This window comes from Anguilla rostrata, chromosome 11 (genome assembly GCF_018555375.3).
Source record: "Anguilla rostrata isolate EN2019 chromosome 11, ASM1855537v3, whole genome shotgun sequence".
NCBI classification, from domain to species: Eukaryota; Metazoa; Chordata; class Actinopteri; order Anguilliformes; family Anguillidae; genus Anguilla; species Anguilla rostrata.
The window spans coordinates 25,684,820-25,711,137 of record NC_057943.1 but is presented as its reverse complement, the minus strand read 5'-3'; the positions used below and the strand labels follow the sequence as shown (position 1 = coordinate 25,711,137).

General features: G+C 49.8%; 1 protein-coding gene across 4 annotated transcripts; it reads left to right on the top strand.

Moving 5' to 3' along the window:
- Nucleotides 1–771: 771 nt before the first annotated feature.
- Nucleotides 772–26,202, top strand: atf7a (activating transcription factor 7a). 4 transcript variants are annotated; one of them, XM_064299000.1, is made up of 12 exons: nucleotides 772–832; nucleotides 8,599–8,670; nucleotides 13,521–13,617; nucleotides 14,256–14,386; nucleotides 14,739–14,894; nucleotides 16,675–16,829; nucleotides 17,040–17,136; nucleotides 17,808–17,927; nucleotides 20,451–20,600; nucleotides 20,902–21,090; nucleotides 21,934–22,039; nucleotides 22,401–26,202. In XM_064299000.1, exons 2-12 carry the CDS (start codon nucleotides 8,623–8,625, stop codon nucleotides 22,628–22,630), a joined length of 1,479 nt encoding a protein of 492 aa, XP_064155070.1. In that variant the 5' UTR covers nucleotides 772–832; nucleotides 8,599–8,622; the 3' UTR covers nucleotides 22,631–26,202. The 4 variants fall into 4 exon arrangements, with proteins under 4 accessions (XP_064155070.1, XP_064155071.1, XP_064155069.1 ...); XM_064299001.1 differs by having other exon boundaries at nucleotides 776–930; XM_064298999.1 differs by lacking the exon at nucleotides 772–832 and adding an exon at nucleotides 956–1,892.
- The last annotated feature ends 116 nt before the right edge of the window (nucleotides 26,203–26,318 follow it).

Below are 26,318 nucleotides of genomic sequence, written 5' to 3'. Positions count from 1 at the left end.
TCTGACAACCAGCTGGTTTTACGATGGGTGGTATTGGGGCATTGAAGGATTTGTGGTCTAAGAAATACGCAACAGGTAACTCCAAATCTGCTTATACAGTGATGCTGTGTACCTTCTTGCTCTGGATCATGAAGCCATAAATGCCCCAGTATCGGCCATAGTAAAGCCGGCTGGTTGTCAGAAACTTCTTTAAATATGTAGAATATCCTTCATTGCACACAAAATCTGACTAGACCAACCGAAATCATACACTAAAGCTGACGAAAGTGGACTATCCCTTTAAAGAATAACTTCCTCCAAATGACGAACAATTATTATTTTAATGGGCTACACTTGTGTTTGCAGCTTACTCTACAAACAATGACAGTGCCCTCATAAGTACTTGCAAGCTTTTTCACGCTCTTATTCATTCACTCAGGCTTATTCAAATACACATAGACATATATACGTCTATGTCTATGCAAATACATATTCCAGGCTATACCTCTTTACATGCCACGGCATGGTAATATTAGTGATAGTTGTGTATCCAAGTACACGATAAAATCACAATATTTACGTGGAAGAGATATGCCAATTGTGATTTTGAATCGAAAAAAAAACAGTTTATAGTTGTAAATTATATTGTTTGCTTAGACAAACATCAAATTCCAGCATACACTCCGTCTTGTCATTTTCAATGATCAACACCCCATTTCAAACTCATCCTCGCGAGATGAGGGAGGCTGTCGAGGCTGGCGTTGGAGCATCACGCGAGATTTAGTATAGAAGGGGAGTGTCAGATTCCAAAAGAGGAGAGGAGAGAGGAGACAGGGAGAGAGTGGGGCGCTGTGTGAGTTTGTAAACATTCTACTACTGTCCGGACAACAATCCAGGTGTAACCCAGACCAAAACCGGGGAGAGGCGCCCTACGCGCGACCGGATAGGACTGTGAGTGGCTTTAGTTCAGGCTGTTTAAGTACGATTAGATGACTAGCTTGATAGCTAACCACTTAGAGATCTAGCTAATTTAATGTTAGCTAACTTTGCTATCGTATTTTTTTTGCTGTGCTCTGCACTCGATTTTTATTTTGATACTATTGAGAAAGTGCCCAGCTGATTGTTTTAGCTATTGGACCACCAAGTCTTAGTGTAGTTTTGTTATGCTGTCAGTTGCATAAATTGCCTGGTGGAATAACTTCAGTATTCGGCGCTTCTGCTGGTTTAACTAGTTACACACTTTCTTACTAGCTAGACCTAAGTATGCCAGCGGCCTTCTCGACTGGTGTTCTTCGGACTGTATGGAGGAAAAGGGGGAAATTCCAACGTGTGAGAGGCATCTCTGATAACCAGTTATGCTATAGAGTTGATCCTATTGACAGTTCGTGAGCCAATGAGTAAAAGAAAATAAACTGCTTGGAATTCGTCTAGCCAATCAGGCTCAACTGAGGGTGGGCACATGCGGGAAAAGGCAGGGTCAAGCAAGTCTACCGATATGTCTCTTAAGTTATACAAGGGTTTTTTGGTTGCTTGCTAATATCTTTTGATAGTGACGTGTGTTACCAGTTATTAGTTAGTCTGGTAGCGAATTACTCTACATTTGATCCCAGTCAAGGAATATTAAAAAAGCAGTACTCGATTATGATGCTGTATTGTAGTGCTCAATTGTAGAAAATGCCTACATGCTGGGGAAAAGAAAATTATTTAGCTATTAACTACTTAGCAGCTACGACTATTGTTTCAGTTTTTCGTAGTTAGCTAACTAGCTGTTGGATGTGCTTTATCCTCTCTAGCCATATATATTGGCTAATATTTTAATGTAATATTTACTTACTAAGTAGATGTTCCGTACTTTGCAAGCCAGGTGCAGCCACGGCTATCAATAACCAAACTTGCAGGATCTGAGAACTCAGGTAAGAGACAAGGGTTTTGTTCGCTGAGCTCGCCTACTTGGGTCATTAAAAATGACCATACTGTAGCAATGGACCTAGCCAGTTATTGATGTCTTATTGAAGGAAGACGTAAATATAGCTCGCTATACAAAAACTGTGTTTGTTTTTGCTGTTCAAATGACACGGCACGTTGACACAAAGTTAACTGCCTGTCACAGTTATGATGGCTGGGTTAGATTAGCTATCGATGTGTAATGTGTATGTATAAGATATACATATGCGCAAACCGCGAAATAAAGTTTGTGGAGGAAAACTTTTTACAGTGTTTTGTTTTTAAGTTTCGTTGTGCGCGTGATGTGAACCTGATCATATTGCTTGGTGGGTAGTTGTGTTGCTATAGCTATCTTGTTTTGCAATGCGTTGCACGTAAGACAAAAAATAGCGCAGCTGGACGGGACGCTGGCAGAAAACTACATATACTGTTAATGTAGTTTTGGTTTTAGCTAGCTGTAACGCGGGCGGGACCACTGTCGTCGTACTGTTAGCTCTTTGCTAGCAGCTAGCTAGCTAACAGCATTATTTTACGCCCATCGACTGCCATGCTTCTTTGTAAATAGGTGGGTTGCAGAATAAGATATAAACGTGATACGTGTCTCCGCACATATCCGTCAACTAAGTAATGCGATGTATTGTAATTGAGCTTGTGGTATATTTGGGACGTCCATCCAGCCGTCCCCTGTTCTGTCACCACCGTAGACGTGCGGCGACGTGGGAAACACACTTGACACCGCAGATTGAGCACAAATGTGGGTCGCGTTGTTTCCTATATTTTCTCGGCTGAACAGCGCGATATCAGCGTTCTGTATTTGACTTTTACGGCTCGTACATGCCCTGCCGTCGGTATGACTCTAGCGTTCAAAACGTTTGAAGAAAGAAAAGTGCAAGGTTTTTTCACCGTCATCGTCAGTGAAGGAGTTCTGGTGTTCCTCAGCTTCGGGAGCATCGCTAATGAAGTAGCGAGTTCAAGGGCTGCAGTGATGATGGATGGTATCAGAATGTTTGGACTCCACGGTAGTACCCAAGTTCTGAGCTCCTTGCTTTGGTGTGGTCAGGGTCTGCCTGTCTGAACGCAGGAGTCTGTCCAGATGTGATTTTTTCCCCATTCAGGCTACATTTTATAAAAACCGTTTTCTTTGGCGGTGTTATGCGGATGTGTGGTTGTGCCAGTAAAGTTTATTTGATTTTAATTTAAATCTAAGCCTCTGCTTTGGAATTCAAGGTTGGGGATTGACACACCACTTCTTAGATTGTCCTCAGAATCAGTCCAGAGAGTCGCCTGGAATGGAATCGGAGATAGACTCTCGAGGTTCCTGCCTCTGTCTGCCAGACTCTACCCCCCCCCCCCCCTTTAATGGCTCACGACAGACAGTTTCCCTATCTTGATAATTTTTTTTGCCCACTGTTGAGTAATTTCAGTAGCAGTACTCAGGGTGTGATCGGGCGCCCATCATCACAGCCCATTTCATCCATTCTGCATCTTATCTGAAGCTGATTTTTGGACTGGAGTCAAATTGACATTATGTAATTGACCTCCTTTTTATTGTTGAGTGTGTGGTAAGTATACAGGCCTACTGTAAGCCTGTGTGAGAGAGAACTTGATCTATAAAAGCATATTGAGCTGCAGTTGCTGATGTGGCCCATTGATCATGACATCCGGGGCGAGGAAGAAGGCAGGAAGGCAGCTTCGCATATCAGAGTCTTTTCCTAAACACCTGAACACGCGGAACGAGCATCCTGATAGTCACGTTGCGCTGGCTGGCTGCGAATCACGGCTTTATCTTCACGCTGCATCGTTAAAAAGGCAGCTTGCCATGGGGGTGTGTGTGTGTGTGTGTGTGTGTGAGGAGGGGGGGGAGGGGGGTGTGTAACAGGGTCAGGGCCTGTATGGTTCCAATAACAAACATCCAAGATTCCGGAGCCTTGTAAATGCAGCCAAAGTCTGTGCGTTTGGGGCCCGCGTCCCAGAAAACCGTGGTTTCGGCTGCGTTGTTTGGCATTTTCAGTCTTGTCCGTCTTTCCAAGGTTGCTGTGCGATTTCGCAGTCCTGGATGTTGGGTTTCCTTGGTCTTCCTTGGTTACCCATAGCAACTCTGGTCCAGGTCCAGTTTGGAATGTTCTTACCTGTATTGAATGTGCCCTGTGGAACAGCATTCTACAACTGTCTTTAGTGTGCTGCTATTATGCCAGCACCCTCTGTGCTTCATGCTGGCCTGCAGAGCATGCTGCAGACATGTCACCTCTGGACTTTAGTATGTTTTCTGTCTCTCTGTGTGTCTCTCCTTCCCTCTCTCTCTCCTCTCTCTCGCATCTCTCTCCCTCCTCAATCTCTCCTTCCTTTCGCATCTCTCTCCCTTCTTTCTCTCTCCCCGCCCTCTCTGGGTTTTCCAGCAGTTGTGTAACGTATACTTGCGTTTGCCACAGTCACATTTAAACAGACTTTTTCATGGAGCTGCTGGGTGGCTCATGCTGTTAATGCACTGCTCTAATCCGTGGGCTGTAATCCATGCGGATGGAGTTCGGTATAGAGTCCAGGCCAGGCCAATGCAGACTGTGACTGGCAGTCCTGCTGGGAATTGCGCGGTTGGGTCTAGCATCACCCCAGGAGGGGAGTGTTTCAGTCGGCTGTGATTATAGCCTCATCACTTGCTAGCGACCCCTGCTGGTTGCTCAGGCACCCGCAAGTCCGCTTGTTGAACTGCACACAAAGTGTCTTTCCCCTCAGCTCAGGTTTACGCGCAAACGACTCGTGAACTGTGGTGTGATGGGGAGCGGCAGCAACGTCCTGTGCTTTGGAGGAGAGCAGGTGCTCCCCTGTGCTTTGGAGGAGACTGTGCTCCCCTGTGCTTTGGAGGAGAGCCCAAGCTCCCCTGTGCTTTGGAGAAGAGCACACGCTCCCCTGCTCTTTCCCGAATCCACTGGGGAGGCAGCACTGAGCGTTGTGGCGTGAGAATGATGTGACGTCCCAAGTTGGGGAGCACAGAGGGAAAAAGCATATAAAAAAGTAGGCTACTGGGGTGTCTCATGGCGCAGCCTGTAGAGCACTGTCCACATTCTCATTACGAGCCGTGACATCCGTGGTTCGAATTCGACTGCACAATCTTTGTCGCACATCTCTCCCTCACTCTTTCCTCATTTCCTCATTCTTCATATATATATATATATATATATATATATAAAGAAGGCTACTTTTAATTAGTAATTCATTCACAAGTAACAAAACCAAATGGCTAGTCAAAAACGAGGATAAGTTAAGTACTTGAACTGAGGATGAACGGATGAACGTCTGGTGAAAGATGTGAGTACTGCAACCCTGATGAAGGCCAGGGTTGGAGCTGATGCCGAATCATTGTGCAGGATGTGACCTGTCCTCCCTGGCTGTGATGGGCAGCTGTACCCCACCACCAGGGCACAGCTTTCCTCTTTTCTTCCCCCTCCTGGGAACATGCATATTTTAGACAGATTTTCAATACTGGGTAATTATTGCCTTGAAATCAATCTCATTTTTACAGGTTTTGTGAGTAACTCTCTTCAACTCTTCATCTTTCGTTGGTATTTTTCTTGCCCATCTGTCATGATCTTTCTTCCCTCTCTCTCTCTCTCTCTCTCTCTCTCTCTCTCTGCGTGCTGGCTCCCCAGCAATAGACGTGTAGTTGCTGGCTGCAGGAGGATCTATTAATACAGTTTGTTTAGTCAGTTTCCTAGCAGGCTGTATCAAACAGTGCAGGCCTGTGGTCTACCCCTGCCCCCCCCCTCCCTCCCCCACACCTGCTGAGTGGGAGAAATCTTAGTTAACGGGACGGGGTGTGGGCACGGCTGCCAGGTATTTTGGACGTGCACATAATCTGGCCCCCAGTTTTTCTGTCTGTGCGTCCAGGTCATGTCGTAACGGTGTGAACCTATGACCGGAGCTCTAACATTTGAAGGGGAAATAATTTCACACCCCCCCCCCACACACATACACGCACGCACGCACGCACACACACAAACACACACATAGACACGCACGCACGCACACACACAAACACGCACACAAACACACACACAGGCACACACACGCACGCACGCACGCACACACACACACACACACACACACAGGCACACGCACGCACGCACGCACGCACGCACGCACGCACGCACGCACACACACACACACACACACGCGCGCGCCGCGGCAGTCTCTGGGCCGCGCGTGCGGCTAGTTTCAGCCCCTCCCTCTCCAGACTGATTGGGTGACAGCCCGTGCCTGAGGAAGCTGGCACCAAGATGTTCCCTCGGTAATGAACTGCAGGGGCGGGGTTCAGGAGGGGGAGGATGCTCTGTAGGCATTAAGAAAACCTACTTGCCTTGTGAATGGGAAGCTGAAGACTCAATGAAACAGCATTCGCCTGCTTTTTCGCTTGTGATTCGCTCGGGGGTCTCGGACTGCGACTGAGCGTATCGGCCACGTTGGCGGTCTACGCTCTGTGAGTCTCGGGCCGAGTCCTGTGTCCATGGGTTATGTGATGTGAGGACGAACGCGGGAGTCGCCTGACGGGGACTCTTAAAAGGGCGTGGCCGCGACGGCCGCCTGGACGTTGCGTAACCACGCGGAGCTCGCCGCGGCCTGGGTGGGGAGAAATGAAACATTGATGCCCATCACCACCCTGTGTTCCTCATTTAAATTTTATCTTTTTCTTTTTTCAAGCAACCCTGGAATTGGGAGAGCCTAACAAAATAATTCATGCAGGACGGACAAGGCAAGGGGAAGAAGTGTTGAAAAAAATACTTGTTTTGCCTTTATAAATGGAGTTTTTGGAAATTCTTTCTTGACTGAATTGCTTCAGAAAATGCGTTATAATTAAATGAAGTTCCTATTTCCAAACATGAGGGTCAAATAGAAGGCTCAGCGAACTTCACGGTTAGGCTTGGCAATGTTCCATACAAGGAGCACGGAGGGGGAGTAAAATCTGGGCCCGATGGCTTTTGGACTGATTACGCAGTAGCATTGAATTAAAAGCACCGCTTTTAAATTAGTTATAGCTACGGGTTTACATTATATTCCCTGCCGTTCCACAGCTGTCATGCAGCTGACAGATCTAATGCGGCACTTAAACCGCTGTGTTAAATGCATTGACCACTGCTAGCTATGAGGAAATCTCTTTACTCCTTGTTCCTTCTTGTATTAGCCTACCTGCCCAAACAGTATCTGACTGACAGAATGATTACAAACTGCAGACAAAGGTTTTTCTCCTCCCCACTATCGTTTCGATTGTGATTTAGTAACGTTGGGTATTAGTAACCAAATATAACAAATATACTGGTATGCCCATGCTACGCAAACATGTTTTCACTTCACTGGAATAATATTTTAACCAGCCATAGCCTAATGTGTGAATAATTGATTCCTGTGTTTTCCGGACACACACCTCACACAAAATGAGATCTCTTGTGGCTGTATCCTTAAAAGCAGAAAGTTACCTTTATGCTTCTAAGCACCAGAGACCCAGAGACAGACCCACCTATTCAGCTATATTTCTGTGTTTTTTCAAAGTTTGTTTTTGTGACATCCTGCATGTTATGGGCCATGTTATATAAATTAGTGCTGCAAGTAAAAGCTTTCTTTGTCTATTGGTGATCATGTCAGGTCATTTTGTGGGTTTGTTTGGTACAGCTGTCCTATATTGGGTTCTTTCTAATTTGTCTATAATTTTGCTGGGTATTTAATGATAGGTGGTTTGCTCACATTCACGTAAAGTTTGCGTTTGACCAATCTGCGATGTACAGGACTGCTAGCTCCTCCCAGTAGTTACTGGTGCCTTTTTTTGGTACCTCTCTGGAAGGGTAGTGAAATTTTGACTATAATGTGTTTTGGAATGGGTGCGGAAGCCTCCCACCAAAATGAGTCTCCTTCTGAGTCTCCAGCTGCGAAATCTCCGGGCCAGTCTTCAGGTCACTTCCTTTTTTAAAATTTTTTATTTTTTTAAGCGGTGTCTGAACTTTCTGGCAGCTCCACTTCACTTGTAGTCTTGGCCGTAGTCAGTTTCAGTTGAAAACTCAGTTGAAAAGAATTGACCGATCTCCATCAAGCCAGATCAGTGCTTCAGGCAAGACTGGGGATCAGTTGCAGGTTTGAGTGGCAGGTTCTGTTCGCTCTGAACCAGAAGGGTTCTGGTAAGCGGAGGCTGTCGGAGGGGATTGTGTGTGTGGAGTAAATCATTGTGTTATGCTGGGGAATAATGGAAATTCTGTAATGCGAGCTTTGTGGGAGTGTGAGGAGGATTGGGTGGGCGGTCAAACACGTGGGGGGTGGACGGAGGGAGGGAGGGAGGGAGAGATAGAGAGAGATGGGAAGGGAGACGAAGGGAGAGAGAGAAGGAGAAAGACAGTTGAAGAGACTTCCTCATGCAGACACTGGCTTCCTCCTCGTCTCGGCTTCTGATTGGCCGACGCGGAAACCCCGAGCATGCGGGAAGTATCACCAGGGAGACCCAGGCCTGAGATGTGTGTGTGTGTGTATGTGTGTGTGTGTGTGTGTGTTTTTCCTCCCTGCCAGGTTTTATTTTTAAACGCACTCTGGTTTCTCTGGCTGGCGAAGGATCCAGACTGAAGCATCCCTGCTCGGTTCATCGCTAGGAGACGAGGGTTTATTAGATTAACGTCAGCAATGTTTTCCTCTCCTCTCCCACAGTTACCCTGCAAACTCTCCGCTAAAATGGGGGACGACCGCCCTTTCGTCTGCAGCGCCCCGGGGTGCGGGCAGGTGAGTGCTCCTGTCCCGGGTTTCGCCTGCGTGCCGTACGGGCGGGGGGGGGGTGCACGTTTCTGTGTTTGTTTGTGTCTTTGTGCATACGTGCGCACACATACATCTGCGTGTACGTGTTTTTAGTCTGTGTGTTTGAGGGTGCGCACTGGCGCGTGTGGATGTGTGTGCATTTCCCTTTACGTGTATCTGTTCGTTTCTGTGTAAATGTGCGTGTGTCTGTGTGCGTGTGTGGAGTCGCGTTCAGCCTGCAGGGCGAGAGAGCAGAAGTGTGTTGCCCCTGGTGTGTTGTCACCCGTGCCCCGAACCTGCCGCCACCGTGGTAACCGCTCTGCAGGCTGAGCGCGGCTGGCTGGCGCACGTGAGTCCGTGCTAACCGCTAGCGGCGCTCAGCCCCACTCAGAAGCGGCTCAGGGAGACTGAGGGAGACTGATCCAGGGAGCGCTACGGGTGCAGGGCTGCCCTGCCCGGTGCTCCCTGAGCTGCCCGCAGGCAGGGGGTCGCCACCCCCCACCCACAAACCCCCACCCCCCCACTCAGAGTGTGGACGATGACGCGTATCGGTGACGCGCGATGCACAGGGCCGTAGTGAGCGAAGGAGCGTGCTGGAGTGGGTTCAGCCCTAAAAACAGGAAGTGCAGGCAGAGTTTCCAGCGTGAGGAGACCGACAGAGCCCTCATGGACAGAGCCCTCATGGACAGAGCCCTCATGGACAGAGCCCTCATGGACAGAGCCCTCATGGACAGAGCCCTCATGGTGTGTGCTTTTTTAGATTGGGGGGCGGGGCAGGCTGAGGACTGCAGATTTGATGTTTCTGGGATAGAGGCTTACAGGCTGGTGTGTTTTTTTATTTAATTGAAACTTTTTTTTTTTGTGGGTGAGGGGTGGATGCTACAGGCTGGACAGCGGATGCCCCGGGGCCTAGAATTTTGGCGTGGGGTGGTGGGGGTGGTGATGCAGACCGGATCGAACCTCCAGCCATTACCTCCGGAGACGTTTCTGCTCGCCGTTGCTCGGTACGACCCGAGCGGGCGGTTTCCACGCGGGCGCGGCGCGGCGCTGGGGATGCATAATGCATGAGTGCGCGCGTCGTTCTGGAGTCCGCGCGCTGTTCTCCCCTTCCCCTCGGAGGACGCTGAGGCCTCTCGGGCAGCCATGGAGGCAAATTCCAGTTCCTCCGCCGGTGTTTTGGTGTGTCCCGCTGTTAGGACTCGCAGCACGGCGCGTGCGGGTGCTGGTGGGTGCGTGGGGGTGCGTGCGGGTGCTGGCGGGTGCGTGTGGGTGCTGGCGGGTGCGTGCGGGTGGGGCTTGTTGTTGGTCTATGGCCCATGTGGGTCTGTGTCGCTGGCTATGATGAAAGCTGAGAGCCGGGTAATTAAGTGGATCTTCCTGTTGCCGGAGACTTAGGACTCAGACCATCCTCTATAGCTGCGTGTGTTTGGCAGCTTCCAGTGATCACAACTGACACATAACTTGTCTAAGTGTAAAGACTGGAAGTCATGATGGTCCTATCTGCACATGCTGTGTGAGTCATGGGTATCTTCCTGTGATATTGCAGAAGCGGTGTTTAGCACTTCTGCGAGCCTGTGACAAAAGCTGGTCCTGCATTAACGTCTTCACTGTCCTCCTCTTCCTCTTACAGCGTTTGCAGCTGTTGCTCCTTGCCCCTGCAATCAGGGTCGACCTGGTTGAGGATTCCTTCTCATTCCTTTAACCAGCTATTCTTTTTAAAAATTTGGGATGCCCTGATTGCATCTCATCAGTTCTCCTGGCTGTTATGCTGGCCACAGTCATTGGCACCAGAGTGGTCAGAATGGCATACCAGACCATGGGCTGAGACATGTCTGTGTCTTAGCAGAATGAGCCCCTCGGAAGCCCCTGACTTGACCCCGTACTGGGTTTTCAGGGCCCCTGGGGCGTTCGCTGGCCCCCTCCCTCCACTCCCAGCTGCTGGCCCCCGTCTGTACCTCTCTTCTTACAGAACCAGCCTGTGGTGCTCTGTGTCATGTCAGCCAGGGTGGTGTAGTGAAGCTGGTGAAGACCTCCGCATTGCTGTCAGACCTGGGCCCCGTCACAGCTTTAATACCTGCACACCTGTCGTCCGGGCGAGGTTTGGGTAGCAGCTCTCCGGGCATTCAGGCTGTCATGACGACTGTTGGGTGTCCCAAACTTGGGTGGGTGGGGGGGGGGGGCGGGTGTCACACCCCTGGCTTTGGGACAGGGGTGCTGATGCTGAAGGAACCGTGCGGCACACGGCAGGAATGCTTTCAGAACGAGCCAGCGCCCCCCGACGCACGCCAGGAATAGCTCTGTTTTCCTCGCGCCGGGCCTGCGTCGCCGTGACGATTTCTGCCCTCCCCCTCCGCACAAACAGACCAGACCTGTTGTGGAATGCCAGGGGTCTAAATCCACCACCCTGGCCCCCACTCCGCTTGTTGCCGAGCTAGTGTTGCCGTCGTCCCCATACGGGGAAATTCATCTGGAAGCCACGCGTTAACCTTACGGGGGGGGGGGGGGGGTTGGCAGTTGTTGTATCGGTGGCGTTGGCGGGTCTAAAAATACGCCCTGACACTTTACTGCGTTTCCACTGAGCGTGCTCCCCGCTGCCGCCAGAGCCGCGGCCGCGACAGAAATAGCCCGAAGACGTTGAAAAGGGCTCTCTGTCTCTGCGGCCGCCCCGCGGGGGGCGGGCGGGGGCCGAGCGGACCCCCCCCGCGCCGAGAGGGACTCCGACAGGTGGAGGGGCAGACGGGCCGTGGTGCTGGGAACGCGAGCGATTTTCCTTTGGAATAGTCACCCCAGGATCACGTTGCCTGCACTCTGAGGGCATGCCACTGCCTGTGAGTTAACAAAAGAGCGAGAGGAAATGTAACATTTTTGCGTACGGTTGCAGATACGTTTTTGGTAGTTGTATTTTTTTTTTGGCCTGAAAGTGTCTGTGGGCACGGATCTTTCGCTTGAGTGGCAGAAACGGTTCCTCGGGCACAGGAAGATCGTGAGAATCATTCATTTATACATTTTAGGCCTTTAGCTCACGCTCCTTTAAGAACGATTTGCTCAACTTGCGTTCTTTCACATGCAGTCCATTAACTCTGGATGTGTACTGAAGCGACTCCAGTACCTTGCTGCAGGGTGCGGTGGCAGTGCTCCATCTGGGAACCACAGCCGGGTGGAACTGACCTTTCCTGAGAGCATTGTGCTTTATTATTGTTTTTATTTTTTTATTTTTCATTCTTAAAAATTGATTTTTCACTTTTACAGTTTAAGTTTTTTTTTACATTTATTGAATGTTAAAAGATTTAAAATGAGTTTTTAAAGTTGTTGTATTTTTGAGTATTAGTGTGGCCAGGGCCTCAGGCTTCCTAGGCCGCTCCCAGACTGCTCCTGGATAATGGCCTTTACTTAATGTTTGCCCTTAACTTTGACTTGCAAGTAAACGCAAGCGTTACACTTCTCCTTCCTCATCATCATCGAGGACCCAATGTTGTGTCTCGTTTTTTTTGTTTGTTTTAGTGATAACTGAACTCACCGAAGTGCTTGTGGAGGAAAAAAAAAAAACTCTTAGCTTTTAACTGTCAAAGTTCAGGACAAATGTTCATTGAATCACAGCCAAAGTCCTTTGGCGGCGGTGTTTGTCTGCTTTTTGGTAAATATTTGCACTCTTTGCTCTAACGCATTCTGAAATGCTGAGGAAACAACGCGAGGCTCTTTGTGTGTCACCTAACAAAACAAACCTCTGTCTGCCTCAGCCAGTTCTGTGTCTGGCCCGGTGAGTAGGACGCTTCCTCCCGGGTGAGAACAGGGCTCTGAATCATGTAAGTGTTCTACGGAGTTTGTCCAGAGGGACCGATCCAGGTCTTGTTAGCTGGGATTCCTCATATGGTAGCATTAGCGCTGACTCACAATAAATAGCGTCCTTGCCAGGGTGTAAATGAACGGCTATTAATAGTTTAAAATGAAACGCTTTTGCTGCTGGGTGGTGCGTCCTTTTAATGCCCCATTCTGGTGCCCGGATTGGCCGCCTGGTCTGGGGTTCTCTCCAGACCGTGCCGGTGCCCTCCGCGTGCTGCCGCCCCTCAGGGCGAGGTGTGATTGGCTGTGGCGTCGCCCTCAGTCGGGTCGGGTTCAGCTGCACGGGGCCCGCGTCTCGCTGCGATGGGGTTGGTCGGGTGCCCGAGGTCTGCTCGCCGAAGCTGCGCGTCGACGGTCTTCCTCCATTTTGTGTCTGTGCCAGCTTGCCTGCTGCGCTACGCCGCTAACAGAAGCGCCAGTGCTGAGCCCGCGGGCTTCAGAGGCGAGCGCGCTGGCTGCGGACGTTGCAGCGCGAGCTCGGCGGTACCTGATTGGACAGTACAGAGCTGGGAGGGAAAAAGCTTTAAAAAGTGAATGCTGTGTGACATGCAGTCTTTCCACGAGAAACTGGTTTAAGAAAGACAAGAAAATTTTGCAGTAGGATAGTTGGTGAAAGGCAGGGTGTGGGTGGACCGTTAATGGCTGATAGGCCTTCATGTCCTGGAGCAGGCTGCCGTACAGAGTGAGCGTTCAGGATGCATTTTGGGAAGGCTACAAGACTCTGCAGGTGTCCTGTCAGCTGCTTCTTCGAAATGTGATATTTTAGGTGGAGGAGATTCCTCCTATCCTGCTGTCCTTTCTGGAGCACCCTTCTCACTTTCTCTGGCTCCCTCTCCCTCTTTCTCACCCCCTCCCTTCTGTTGTCCCACCTCTGTCTATTTTTAGCCCCTCCTCTCCTCAGTGAGTTGATTGTTTGTTCTCCCTCTCTCTCCTCTCTCTCCTTTCTCTCTCTCTCTCTCTCTCTCTCACTCTCTCTCTCTCTCTTTCTCTCTCTCCAGAGGTTCACTAATGAGGATCACTTGGCTGTACATAAGCACAAGCATGAAATGACACTGAAATTTGGACCAGCCAGAACGGACTCTGTCATCATCGCAGGTGTGTTCCCCTCTATAGACCTCATTGAGTTAAACACTCACCCCCCCCAACCCCCATACGGCGTGCCCCTGTTCCATCGTTGGGTCAGAAGAGTTTTTCTGTGCCATGTCAATATGATATCCGCAAGTATCAGACTTGCTCAAACAGACTCCTTAAGCTGAGCATGTTCTATGTCTGGACCTTGTCAGTAAACAGGATATCTCACAACAACTGAGTTTCTCTCTGGAAATTGCCTTGGCTCGCCAGTAGAGGGTGCTACTCCCCCTGGCCTAGAGGAAATACATAAAATACCTAACTGGACTGGTTGGGGAGTCATTCTGTGACAGTTGGTGTGTTTTGGACGGGATGCTGATTTGAGGTCTGGGCTCTTCATGGTCATTAGCTCGTCCTCTTCACTGAGATTACAGCAGGCAGCAGGCACACCAGCCAAGTTCCCAACCTGCTGACTGTCAATCTGGCATCCATGGTGTTTTCAATTTTCTTTTCACTAAAAAAATCCAGCAACCGTTTACCCCTGATATTTTCAAATAAAAAGAATGCCCATCTCACTGTTGTAAGGTTCTTTGTCCTGGTAGCATTGCTCTTGCTGAAGTGACGTGTCCTCTGTCGCCCCTCCCCTCCCCTCCACGCCACGCCAGACCAGACGCCGACGCCGACCCGCTTCCTGAAGAACTGCGAGGAGGTGGGGCTGTTCAGCGAGCTGGCCAGCTCCTTCGAGCAGGAGTTCCGCAAGGCCCAGGAGGACGACGACAAGAGGGCCAAGAACCCTGTGAGAGGGAGGGGGCGGGAGGGGGAGGGGCTATCGGGAGGAGCCAGGGTGGGGAAATGGGAGGGCATGGAGGGGGTGGGGTCTATGGAGGGGGTGGGTCTGTGGAGAGTGTGGGTCTTTGGAAGGGGTGGATCTGTGGAGGGGCTGGGCCTATGGAGCGGGCTGGACTGTGGGGGCAGAGGGAGAGGAGGTTGGAACTAGAAGGTGGTTGAGGATCATCGTGTTCAAGAAATGGTTTTTGTATGGCAACGGCAATTTTTGTTTCTCTGTTGAAGGAGAGCTGATTCACTAATTGTCTGTCCCTCTCTTTCTCAATGCCCCCCACCCTCCACCCTCCACCCCCCACCCCCAGCTTCCTGCCTCCCCTCACGGTGGGGCCCTCGACATGACCCTACAGACCCCTTCAGATGTGAAAGTGAAGGAGGAGGAGCCAGTGGAGGTTGACTCCTCCCCCCCAGGAAGCCCAGACTCCATCTCCAGCAGATCTGACAGCGGCTCAGAAGCAAAGGTGAGCGGGAGGGAGGAGCTGAGATGCAGGGGGCTGAAGGTGAGACTGCTGGAATAAGCCCTGGAGGAGCTTTAGGTTTTTACACAAAATGGTTGTAGCACAGATTTTTAGAGCACCCCCCCCCCCCTTTTTAATCCCCAATTCGGAATGGCCTACTGAAACCCTCCCATCCCTGGGTGACGCTGGAGCCAATCGTGTGTCACCCCTAGTTGTGTTTCATCTCAGTGCCGGGTTAGTTTTGCTTTTCTTTGAAGCAGTGATGCAAGGTTGTGTATCTGCTGGGCATTAAGGCAGTGTTGTGTTGCTTTGCAATAAGGCAGTGTTGTGTTGCTTTGCAATAAGGCAGTGTTGTGTCTCTGCTGGGTAATAAGGTGATGTTGTGTCTGCTGGCCAATGAGGCAATGCTGTGTTGTTGCTTGGCAATAAGGCAGTGCAGTGTATGTTAGGCAGTTAGGCAGTGCTGTGTTTCTGCTGGTTAATAAGGCGATGCTGTGTTGTTGCTTGGCAATAAGGCAGTGCGGTGTATGTTAGGCAGTTAGGCAGTGCTGTGTCTCTGCTGGTTAATAAGGCGATGCTGTGTAGTTGCTTGGCAATAAGGCAGTGCGGTGTATGTTAGGCAGTTAGGCAGTGCTGTGTTTCTGCTGGTTAATAAGGCGATGTTGTGTTGTTGCTGGGGGATGCAGGCAGTGCGGTGTATGTTAGGCAGTTAGGCAGTGCTGTGTTTCTGCTGGTTAATAAGGCAATGCTGTGTTGTTGCTTGGCAGTAAGGCAGTGCGGTGTATGTTAGGCAGTTAGGCAGTGCTGTGTCTCTGCTGGTTAATAAGGCGATGCTGTGTTGTTGCTGGGGGATGCAGGCAGTGCAGTGTATGTTAGGCAGTTAGGCAGTGCTGTGTTTCTGCTGGTTAATAAGGCGATGCTGTGTTGTTGCTGGGGGATGCAGGCAGTGCGGTGTATGTTAGGCAGTTAGGCAGTGCTGTGTCTCTGCTGGGTAATAAGGCGATGCTGTGTTGTTGCTGGGGGATGCAGGCAGTGCGGTGTATGTTAGGCAGTTAGGCAGTGCTGTGTCTCTGCTGGTTAATAAGGCGATGCTGTGTTGTTGCTGGGGGATGCAGGCAGTGCTGTGTCTCTGCTGGGTAATAAGGCGATGCTGTGTTGTTGCTGGGGGATGCAGGCAGTGCTGTGTCTCTGCTGGTTAATAAGGCGATGCTGTGTTGTTGCTGGGGGATGCAGGCAGTGCGGTGTATGTTAGGCAGTTAGGCAGTGCTGTGTCTCTGCTGGTTAATAAGGCGATGCTGTGTTGTTGCTTGGCAGTAAGGCAGTGCAGTGTATGTTAGGCAGTTAGGCAGTGCTGTGTTTCTGCTGGTTAATAAGGCGATGCTGTGTTGTTGCTTGGCAATAAGGCAGTGCAGTGTATGTTAGGCAGTTAGGCAGTGCTGTGTCTCTGCTGGTTAATAAGGCGATGCTGTGTTGTTGCTGGGGGATGCAGGCAGTGCGGTGTATGTTAGGCAGTTAGGCAGTGCTGTGTCTCTGCCGGTTAATAAGGCGATGCTGTGTTGTTGCTGCAGGCAGTGCAGTGTGTTAGGCATAGGCAGTGCTGTGTTTCTGCTGGTAATAAGGCAATGCTGTTTGTTGCTTGGCATAAGGCAGTGCAGTGTATGTTAGGCAGTTAGGCAGTGCTGTGTCTCTGCTGGGTAATAAGGCGATGCTGTGTTGTTGCTGGGGGATGCAGGCGGCTCTCAGGGTCTGTCTCTCACTCTTTCTTGTTCCCGCTCCTGGGAAGAGCCCTCCGAGACCCGCGGTGAGCGCGGCTCCCACCCCCACCATCGTCCGGCCCGGCTCCCTGCCCATCCACCTGGGCTACGACGCCCTGCACCCCACCATGCCCTCCCCCACGTCCGTCATCACCCAGGCCCCGCCCTCCAACCGCCATCTGGGGTAAGAGATGGGACCCCCCCGCACCACCACCACCACCGAAATATATTAAAATACAATGTCCAGATACACTCACCCCCAATTCTCAGGCTCTCTCTCCCTCTCTGTCTTGCCCTCCATTCACTATCTCCTGCTACTTTATCTCTTCCTCCCTCCTTTCATCCACACTCTCTCCTTTTCCCTTCCTCTGTTCACTCTCTCTTTCCCCCGCAGCTCTCCCACCGGCCCCTACCCAATGATAATGCATTTGCCCAATGGGCAGGCGGTACCAGTTCTTCCAGGTCCGGTTCAGATGCCCTCTGTTATATCGGTGAGTGCCAGTAGACCCACGTGCCCTCAGGGTTTAAACTCCCACGCTGGTTAAACACACCCACAAGGGTTAAATGTACATTTTTTCTAGCTATCAGTATCTCAAGTGTGGCTCCAGGAGGTGTGAAACTGTACTGTGCTGGCTGTGCTAATGAAGTGTTGGCGCGTGTCCTGTGAGCGTCTGTGTGCTCATACTTCCGGGGTGTTTCATCAGGAAACTCAGGGAAAGTGTCTGTTTGGATGAGCCTAGTTTTCTAAGCGAGAGCAGTACCTGGTTGACATGCTGTTTGTTTGATTTGTCCAACCACACGCTTTCCCTGGGGTTCTGACTTTCTGCAGTGTTTGGCTTGTGTAGAGGGGTGAGGATTTGAGGATTTCTGTGTGGGGTGTGTTAAAGGATGTGTGGCTTGTTTTCTAGGTTATGTTCTCTGTTCTGCACTATAGGTGAATTTTAGCATATTAGAGAATTATGGCATGTTGGGGAATGTGTGGTGTGTTGAGGAATGTCTGGTGTGTTATGGAATGTGTGGTGTGTTGGGGAGTGTGTGGCGTGTTAGGGATGTGTGGTGTGTTGGGGAATTTGTGGCGTGTTGGGGCATGCGTGACGTGTTTATTGTAGTGTGGTGTCTTCTCTGGTTGCCGTGGCTGACGCGTGTTCCTGTGCGTGTGCAGCTGGCCCGGGCCATGCCCACGGTACCCAACGTTCCCGGAATCCCCGGCCCCCCTCTGGGAGGGAGCGGCAGCGGCTCCTCCTCCCCCTCCGGGTTCATCCCCCACTCCGAGGCCAAGATGGTGAGAACCTCACCCTCCCTCACTAAACCCCACTCTCAGGTCATTTTACATGCTGGAATCTCGTGGGCGCACGCACATACACGCACACACACACACGCGCACACACACACACGCTCACATACACACACACACACACACACGCGCGCACATACACACACACACACACACATGCACACATACGCGCACACACGCACATGCACACACGCACACACACATACACACGCGCACACACACGTGCACGGACACGCAAACGCACACACACACGTACACACGCACACACACGCGCACAAACACGCATGCACACACACACACACACACACACACGCACACTCCTATGCATTATATCAACTGTATTCCTTACACCTACTCTTCCACTTATAGCTCTATTGGGATGGCTGGTATGCCATCCGCCAAGTTACGTTTTGGTGGGGCGTGCCCCATACGTATATAACACCGAGTTTCCTACACAAATAACCACAGTGACCACAGACTCTCAGCCCTTTAGAACATTAACTTCTGTACCTTCTGACCTCATGTAAACTCACACAATTAAGATACAGTTTCACACGTCCACACAATAAAGCCCTAAACTTGGCTTATTTAGTGTTTTCTAAATGGGCCAGTGTGGGTACAGGGTTTGTTTTAGCTTTAGCTCAGCTCTATGGCAACTGATTCAGCTAGCTGGTTGTGGTCTTCAGTCAGGACCTTAATAATTAGAATCAGGTGTCTTAGGGCTGGGCTGAAGCAGAAATCTGGGTGGTAGACGGTAAGATGAAAAACACAGGGCCAAGTTACACTAAATAATTTGGGAAACATTGGGCAGCATTGCTTTGGAATAAAGCTTGTTTTCACTGGATCACTGGAGCTTCTCTCTGGTGATTGGTGATGTCAGAGCTCTCACTCACCAATCAGGTCCTGTTACCTGCTGAGCACAGCTCATCATCCAGGGCAGCTGTGTTTGTGCTTTTTGTTGTGTGTCGAATTCGGTGTATTCTCACATAGGTCTAAAATAGTACAGATGCTGCAGTGCGTGTGTGTGTGAGAGAGATGCGTTTGTCAGTAGATAGTCTTTATCAGGTAGTTATTTTAAATTTTTTATTTTTTTGGCGAGTGCCCTCGTCCAGAGGCGGTCTCAGTGCGTGGTCTGCTTTTTACGCCTCACATGTTCATGAAGGACATTCACTTCAACAGGGAGGCTGTTCTGTGCTCAAATGAAGAGAGTAGCCTCCCAAGCCCCGCCCATACCCACGACACGTCACTGCTGAGAAACGCCCCCTCCTTGCTAAATTCCACACATTCCTGTCACCTTTCAACATCTGGGCAAAATTGAAGGTTTTTGAGATTAGAGAACACCCCCCCTCTCCCAGGTCACACACAAGCATACGCGAATGATTTACTGTCCAATCATTTGTTCAGCTATGTAAAGATTAGAGGTTGATTGGATGTGTTTTAAAGTGCTTTCGTGTTCCTCTCTGAATGCCTGGCAGTCTGCTTTCCTTGTAACTAGGGGACAAAACGGCCTCGTCCTGCTGTAAGAATGAACTGACGTGTTCAGGTGGAGCTTGAAGTAAAATGGCTGCCATAAAAGCCAGTGCACTTGCATGGGACTGCAGCACTCTGTGGGTCTCTCTGGTGCAGGGGCAGAAATGAGTGTTGGGAAATGCTGGGGGGGGGAGGTGGGGTGGCAAGGGAGTGGCGTTGAGGCTTTATTGCCAGTCTACCATTTGTTTTTGCAGCCAAAGCAACATCTGTCTTTACATTGTAGTAAATTCCCTATTGACCATCATGGGTGAGGGATATTTGCATTGACTACAACACCAATAGGCCATTATGTTGAATAAGTGAGTACTGTTTATTATGTATTATGTGGTGACATAATTCTCATGAATATTTAAAACTGGCCATGAATAATACAGCATGTTACCTGAATACACATGTGTGTTTATCTTAAATTATTGAAGCTGTTTACATTATTTTTCATCTCCTTCCAGTCATCTTGCGTTTTACTCAAACCTGTTTTTCGCTGAAACAATTCAGCTGCTGTACATAGCAGTTTCCTGCTGAAATATACTCACTGTTGACGTGCTCCAGTTGTATCCAGGCCTGTGTCCATAACATTCATTCAGTTTGGAATTCTATTACCATGTTGTTACGGAATGTAAAGGGAGGAGAAGGGTTTGGTTTTTCTTTTTTTCTTTAAAATGTAAACATTATTTGAGGTTAAGTCAGACAGGGTGGGGTATTGGGGGGGAGTACACACAGGTATGTGTGGTTGTGTGTGTTGTGTGTGTGTGGTTATGCTGGTGTCAAACCCTTGGTTAAGCAGTCAGGCTGTGCACATGCAGTTGTTGACCACAAGTATGAATGAATCTGCGTTCCGTCCATAGCCTCCTTGCTTTTGGTTGTCATGACGATGGGTGGTGTGGGGTGTGTGCAGACGGGTGAGGACGGGTAAGAGGCGCAGGTAAGGACGCTCTCGCTCTGTAGCTGTGCTGACTGCGCTCTGGGTGCTGTTCCCCACAGAGGCTGAAGGCGGCGCTATCCCAGCAGGCACCTGCGGGGCACAGCTACGGGGGCGTGGCCACGGTGTCCAGTCCCATGGTGCCTCAGAGACAGGAGCAGAGCCAGCTGCTGGTACAGCACCCTGACGCCCCGTCACCCGCCCAGCCTCAGGTACCACGCCCGCACACCTGAGCACGCACACGCACACGCACATGCACACCCATACACACACACACACACACACACACACACCCGCACACACCCATACTCACACACACACACCCATACACATACACCCATACTGTCCCACCAATGAGCAGCACATCTGTCCACACACAACACACCAACCCTATCCCCTGCCCAGGTACAGACAGACACGCCCCACGCCCCAGTGCCCGTTTGCACCGATAATCAAACGCATACTCTCCTGTGGCATTGTGGCTGATGGCCTCCTCCCCTGTGATTGGCCCAGGTGTCCCCGGCCCAGCCCACGGGTGGGCGCAGGCGGAGGACGGCCGAGGACGATCCGGACGAGCGGAGACAGCGCTTCCTGGAGAGGAACCGCGCGGCGGCCTCCCGCTGCCGGCAGAAACGCAAGATCTGGGTCAACTCCCTGGAGAAGAAGGCCGAGGAGCTGACCTCCATGAACGTCTCGCTGTCTGTGAGTCTGTCTGTGTGACTGACTGACTATCTGTCTGTCTGTCTGTGAGTCTGTCTGTGTGACTGTGAGTCTGACTGACTGACTGTCTGTCTGTCTGTCTGTGTGTGAGTCTGTCTGTGTGAGTGTGAGTCTCCCTGTCTGACTGACTGTCTGTGTGTGTCTGTCTCTCTTGACTGTCTGTATCGGACTGTCTGACTTTCTTGACTGTCTGTCTGTTTGTCTGTACAGTGCCCACCAAAGTTATTCGCTCCCTTGATACAGATTAACAAAAAAGCTAGTCCTATCTCTATTTCCGTTCTCAAATGTGGAGAATATTCTACGTGAATGGCTCAATGGAATTAAACAGAATACGATTTCTCAGATTATACATTTTCCAATAAACATTTTCAGTTTCAAAAAAATTATGTACATCCCTGTTATAAGTAGTTTCTTTACACTCTTTATTTAAAAGAATTATTAAAGGTATGGTCTTTTTTTGGGGGAAAATATTTTTGAAACAAATCTTTTTCTGAGCATAAAATCATTCCCATTTTTCCATTTTTGAGCATGCAGTATAGCTCATTACCTGTTGTTTCATTTATACAGCCTCCTTTGCTCATCTTCATCAAGGGTGTGAATAATTTTGGAAGGCATTGTGTGTCTGTGTGTAGTTTTGTGTATGTCCATATGTCTGGTCAGTCTGTGTATCTGTGCGTTTGTGTAGCGAGGGTCATTGTGCATCTAACAGCGGTGCACTAGCATGTAGTAACCGTATGCTAACAAAGCAGGTTAATAACAGTGGAATAGCATGTAATAGCTGTGTAATAGTGGGTAACAGGTGTGTAATGACTGCTCTTGCCCCAGAACGAAGTGTCCCTGTTGAGGAATGAGGTGGCCCATCTGAAGCAGCTGCTGCTGGCCCATAAGGACTGTCCCGTCACCACCCTGCAGAAGAACAGTGTGTACCTGGGTAAGAGAGAGGGAGGGAGGGACAGAGGGTAGTGTTGCTTTACTTATTTACTTTCCCTGAAGGAGAGTGAGAATTTATTTTTATTTTTTTAAACTTTATTCAGGCGGGGAGAGAGTAGAGAGCGTTGCAGGTAGTGATGGGATCAAAGCACCATAGCAGGGAGTAGCGCTTGTAGCCACCGTGGTGAAGGGGTGGGGGGCATACACAGACTGAGAGTCTGCATTTATTGTGAGTTCAGAATATTATATTTTGAAGGATAGGAGGAATGAGAGAATTCCGTTAGACTGTGTGGTGTGTGTGTGTGTGTGTGTCTGTTTGGCGCCCCCGTGTGGTGACGGTGCGCTCCTGCGTCTCCCTGCAGGGGAGGAGACCCTGAAGCAGCTGTCGGAGCCCACGGGCTCCCCGGCCCCGGTCATCCAGCACAGCGGCAGCCCCTCGGCCGGGCCCAACGGGCTGAGCTCGCGCGCCGCCGCCGAGGCCGTCGCCATGTCCGTGCTGGCGGGGATGGGCGGGCCGCAGGGGGGCGGGGCCGGGGGCGGGGCCTCCTCTCACGTCATCATGGCCACGCAGTCCCAGCCCTCTGCCAGATGATGAGCGGGCGTGGCCCTGGACTCTGCGTGCAGAGGGGTGGGAAGGAACGAAGGAGGGGGGGTCACGTTAACACCCCCCCCCAAAAGCCCCTTTCTCTCTCTTTTTCTCTCTCTCTCTGTCTCTCTGGAGCTCAGTGGGACTTGTGCTGGAACTCATGGAGAGCTTCTTACCCACAAGGCCATGGACTACAGGGGCTGGACTCCGCCTACCTTCCTGCCCCACCCCTACCCTGACCCCACCTTTTAAACTACCCCCAAGCTCACTGGACTATAGTACTGCAAGACTTTGTTCTGAGTGCACTCGTATTGTCAGCACCACACACACACACACACACACACACACACACACACACACTGTCACGTCTCGCTTTCTCAGGCGTCAGTGGATTTCTGTGCTTTTATTGTTGAATTGCTTTTTAAAATAACTTTTAAGGTCCCCTTGTTCCCAAGTGAGAGGTGCCATCTTGTAAAATTAACTTCATTAGAGTTTCACAAAATGGTTGACCTCATTTATACCCTTGTGTACACATTAGTTCTGTAGTTATGTATATGCTGTTCTGTATAACAGTTACATATGCGTGAGAGTATGAACATGCAGTACATGCAGTATAGTGCTGGTTACTGTCTGATATACACTAACGCCTGGGCTTGTTGCCATGGAGCATCTTATTCTGTCTGCCTGCCCTGAACAGATGGTCTTATTTCATTGGGCGGATAGTGTCAGGCCCGCCCCCAAAGTGCTAGATCGGCTGTTGTTATTGGCTGTGACTGAAATTGAGATTGGCTGAGAGTCGTGCTTTTCTAGAACGGCTACCTGCAGCACCTGCGGCTGTGTTTAAGTATAGAGTCCGCGCCCTGTGGAATGGGCCTCGAACCCTTCATAGTGTGACTGCTTCCCTCTTAAAGCCACACACACACGCTCCGCCCTGGGTTACTTTCTTACTGTTTTATTTATTGTGTGTGTGTCTATGTACGCGTGTGTGTGTGCGCCTGTGTGTGTGTCTGTGTACGTGTGCGCACGCTGTGGCTCTCCTGTGTGAACCTGACTGTAGATTCATTGGCTGTAGGTGGTATGAGTTGTGGGACTGGAGCCCAACCCTGCTGGTTATGTGGAAGAGGGGGCTGGGTGTGGCTGGGTGTGGCTAATGGCCTCCGGGCTCACAGTGAAGTTCAGTCTCTACATGCTTTCTGCCCTACCCCACATCTCCCTGCTTGTGCTGAGCAAACTGGCTCAGATCCCCTTTAACACTTGCCCCGCCTGTTCCTCTCTCTCTTTTCTTTCTCACATGCACACACACACACACACACACACACACACACACACACACACAGAAACACACACACACACACACACACAGACACACACACGCACACACACACACACACACACACACACACGCTCACAAATCCTGTGTTTGGGGGGAAAAGAAAAACGCCTTAAAAAAAGGAAGAAAATTCACACCAGTGCCTCCCTTCCCTCCGTGTGCTGGTGGGTGGAGCAGACCCAGTGGGGGAGGGGCTGCGTCCCAGGGTCAGGGGGCAGCTCGCCGCCTGAGGAATCTCACACGGAGAAAAAGCATCGGAACGCTCGGGTGTGTTTGAGCTCATATACCTCCGAAAGATGCAGCAGGTTTGGATCTCTCGCTCCCCCTCTCCTCCTCTCCCTCGTTTGTGGCTTTGTGGCACCTGTCTTCCTTTCTGCACACGGGAGGTGCTGCGGGACTGCCAGTCATGGCCCCGCGCAGACGGGCCTGCGCAGACGGATGCAGACGGCCCCACGCAGTCGGACGCAGACGGTCCCGTGTGATTGTGCACAGACGGCCCCACACAGTCGGACGCAGACGGCCCCATGCGGTTGTGCGCAGACGGGCCTCGCAGTCGGACGCAGGCTGCTCCGTGCAGTCGGATGCAGACGGATCCGCGCAGTCGGATGCAGACAGCCTCAGGGTGGCTTTGTACCTTCACCCATTTTCCTCTGGGATTGCAGCGCGAAGAATTGGGCTCAAGTACCATTAAAAAGAAAAAACAAACTGAAAACCTGGGGCTACATTTTACAGTTCCTTGGATTAAAGCTGGAAACATACTTGAGTTTTATTGCGCCACGTGTACGTGAAGTAGTTGCATCCCCAGCTTTTTTTTTTTTTTACTGCAGGTTTAAAGGTATATTCACTAGGGGGCAGATTCAGGGCTTCTCTCCAAATGATTCCGCCATCCTTCCTGGCTTCCCGTGTGGCTTCCTAGCGTCTGTCGCGTCACTAGGCATAAAAATATATACTGCCCCCCGCAGTTTACGCGGGTATTGCACCTTGCGGACTGTAGCGTTAATTTTTGCGGATGTGCACAAGGAACACCCTGACCGACCGCAGGATACACGTGACCGCAGTCTTGCGTCCACGTTCGCGTAATTTAAATCAAGTATGTTTCCAGCCTAACAGACCCCGGAGTCCTCGCACCTCAAGTACTTCGTTTGCAGGGTGTAACGCGATGCAGAAATGTTTGAGAAGTTGTAAACTGTATGGGCGGGTGTAAGTGCACTAAGAACAATATGCAGATGTTTCTCTTTATATTTTTATTTTTATTTTCATTTTTATGAGCTTTAACAAGTCCGGATAAAGGAACGTAACCGTGGCAGGTTCGGAGGTTTGCCGGTTTTGTCTGGTGTACTGTGTGTATGTACGTGTGTGTGTGCGCTTGCGTAAAGAGGACTGCTCAGAGACTGTGAAAACACGTCTGGCGTGTGCGCCTGATCTCCCCCGCACCGCAGATCACCGCGCCGCCAGACAAACTACAAGACTGTACTCTGCATCGTAGTTATTGTCATTAGCACTTTCCCCCCCTTCATTATTATTCTTTTGTATTGTGTGCTATTGTCAGGGCTATACAGATGCCTGCTACAATTAATGCTTGTCATTCTATTTTTCTTTTGGATGTAATAAGCAAATTTAGAAGTGCATCCTTTCTTTGGACACTTTTTCTCCCTTTGCTTTCTGCTTAATATATTCAGATATGATTGTTTCGTTTTTTTTCCCTGTTCTTTCTTTTCTTTTTTTTTTCTTTTATATTAACTGCCTTTGTGTAACTTTTTTGTGGTTGGTCTGCTTGTGCAGGTGGTCTGTTGCCTTTTTAAATTTTTATTTAATTGTTTTTGTTTTTTTTGTTTTGCTGCTTCTCACATAGACAGACCTCCCATGTCCAGCACAAACAACACCACTTTATTTATTAGGGAGTATGTCTCAAGGGAGAACAGGTCATCTTTTAAAAACGTATTGTGCCCTCAATGTGAGAAATTACAATCAACTTGCATTACTGCACGAACAAGAGTTAACGTCTTGTTAAAATAAGAAATACAAATTAAGCAACATTTTAAAGTTGCTGTTCATAAATCTATTTTTGTGTGAAGTCGCACTCCCATATGTTAGTCTGGTCGTTTGAAAAATATGTTAAATGTATTGTACATATGTGTACTATATAAATATATATATACTTTTTCATGCATGCTACAGTGATATAATATGAACACGTATCATGGTTCCATTTTAATAATTAAAACAGAATTCAGTTTGGTAAAATTCAGCAATTTGTGAACGATTGTAAATCTATGCACTAAAAATATTGATTGATGTCTAATTTATTACTTCAGAAAAGAGAATGCTTGAAGTTTGGCTCCCCCAATACTGCTGTTGTCTTTC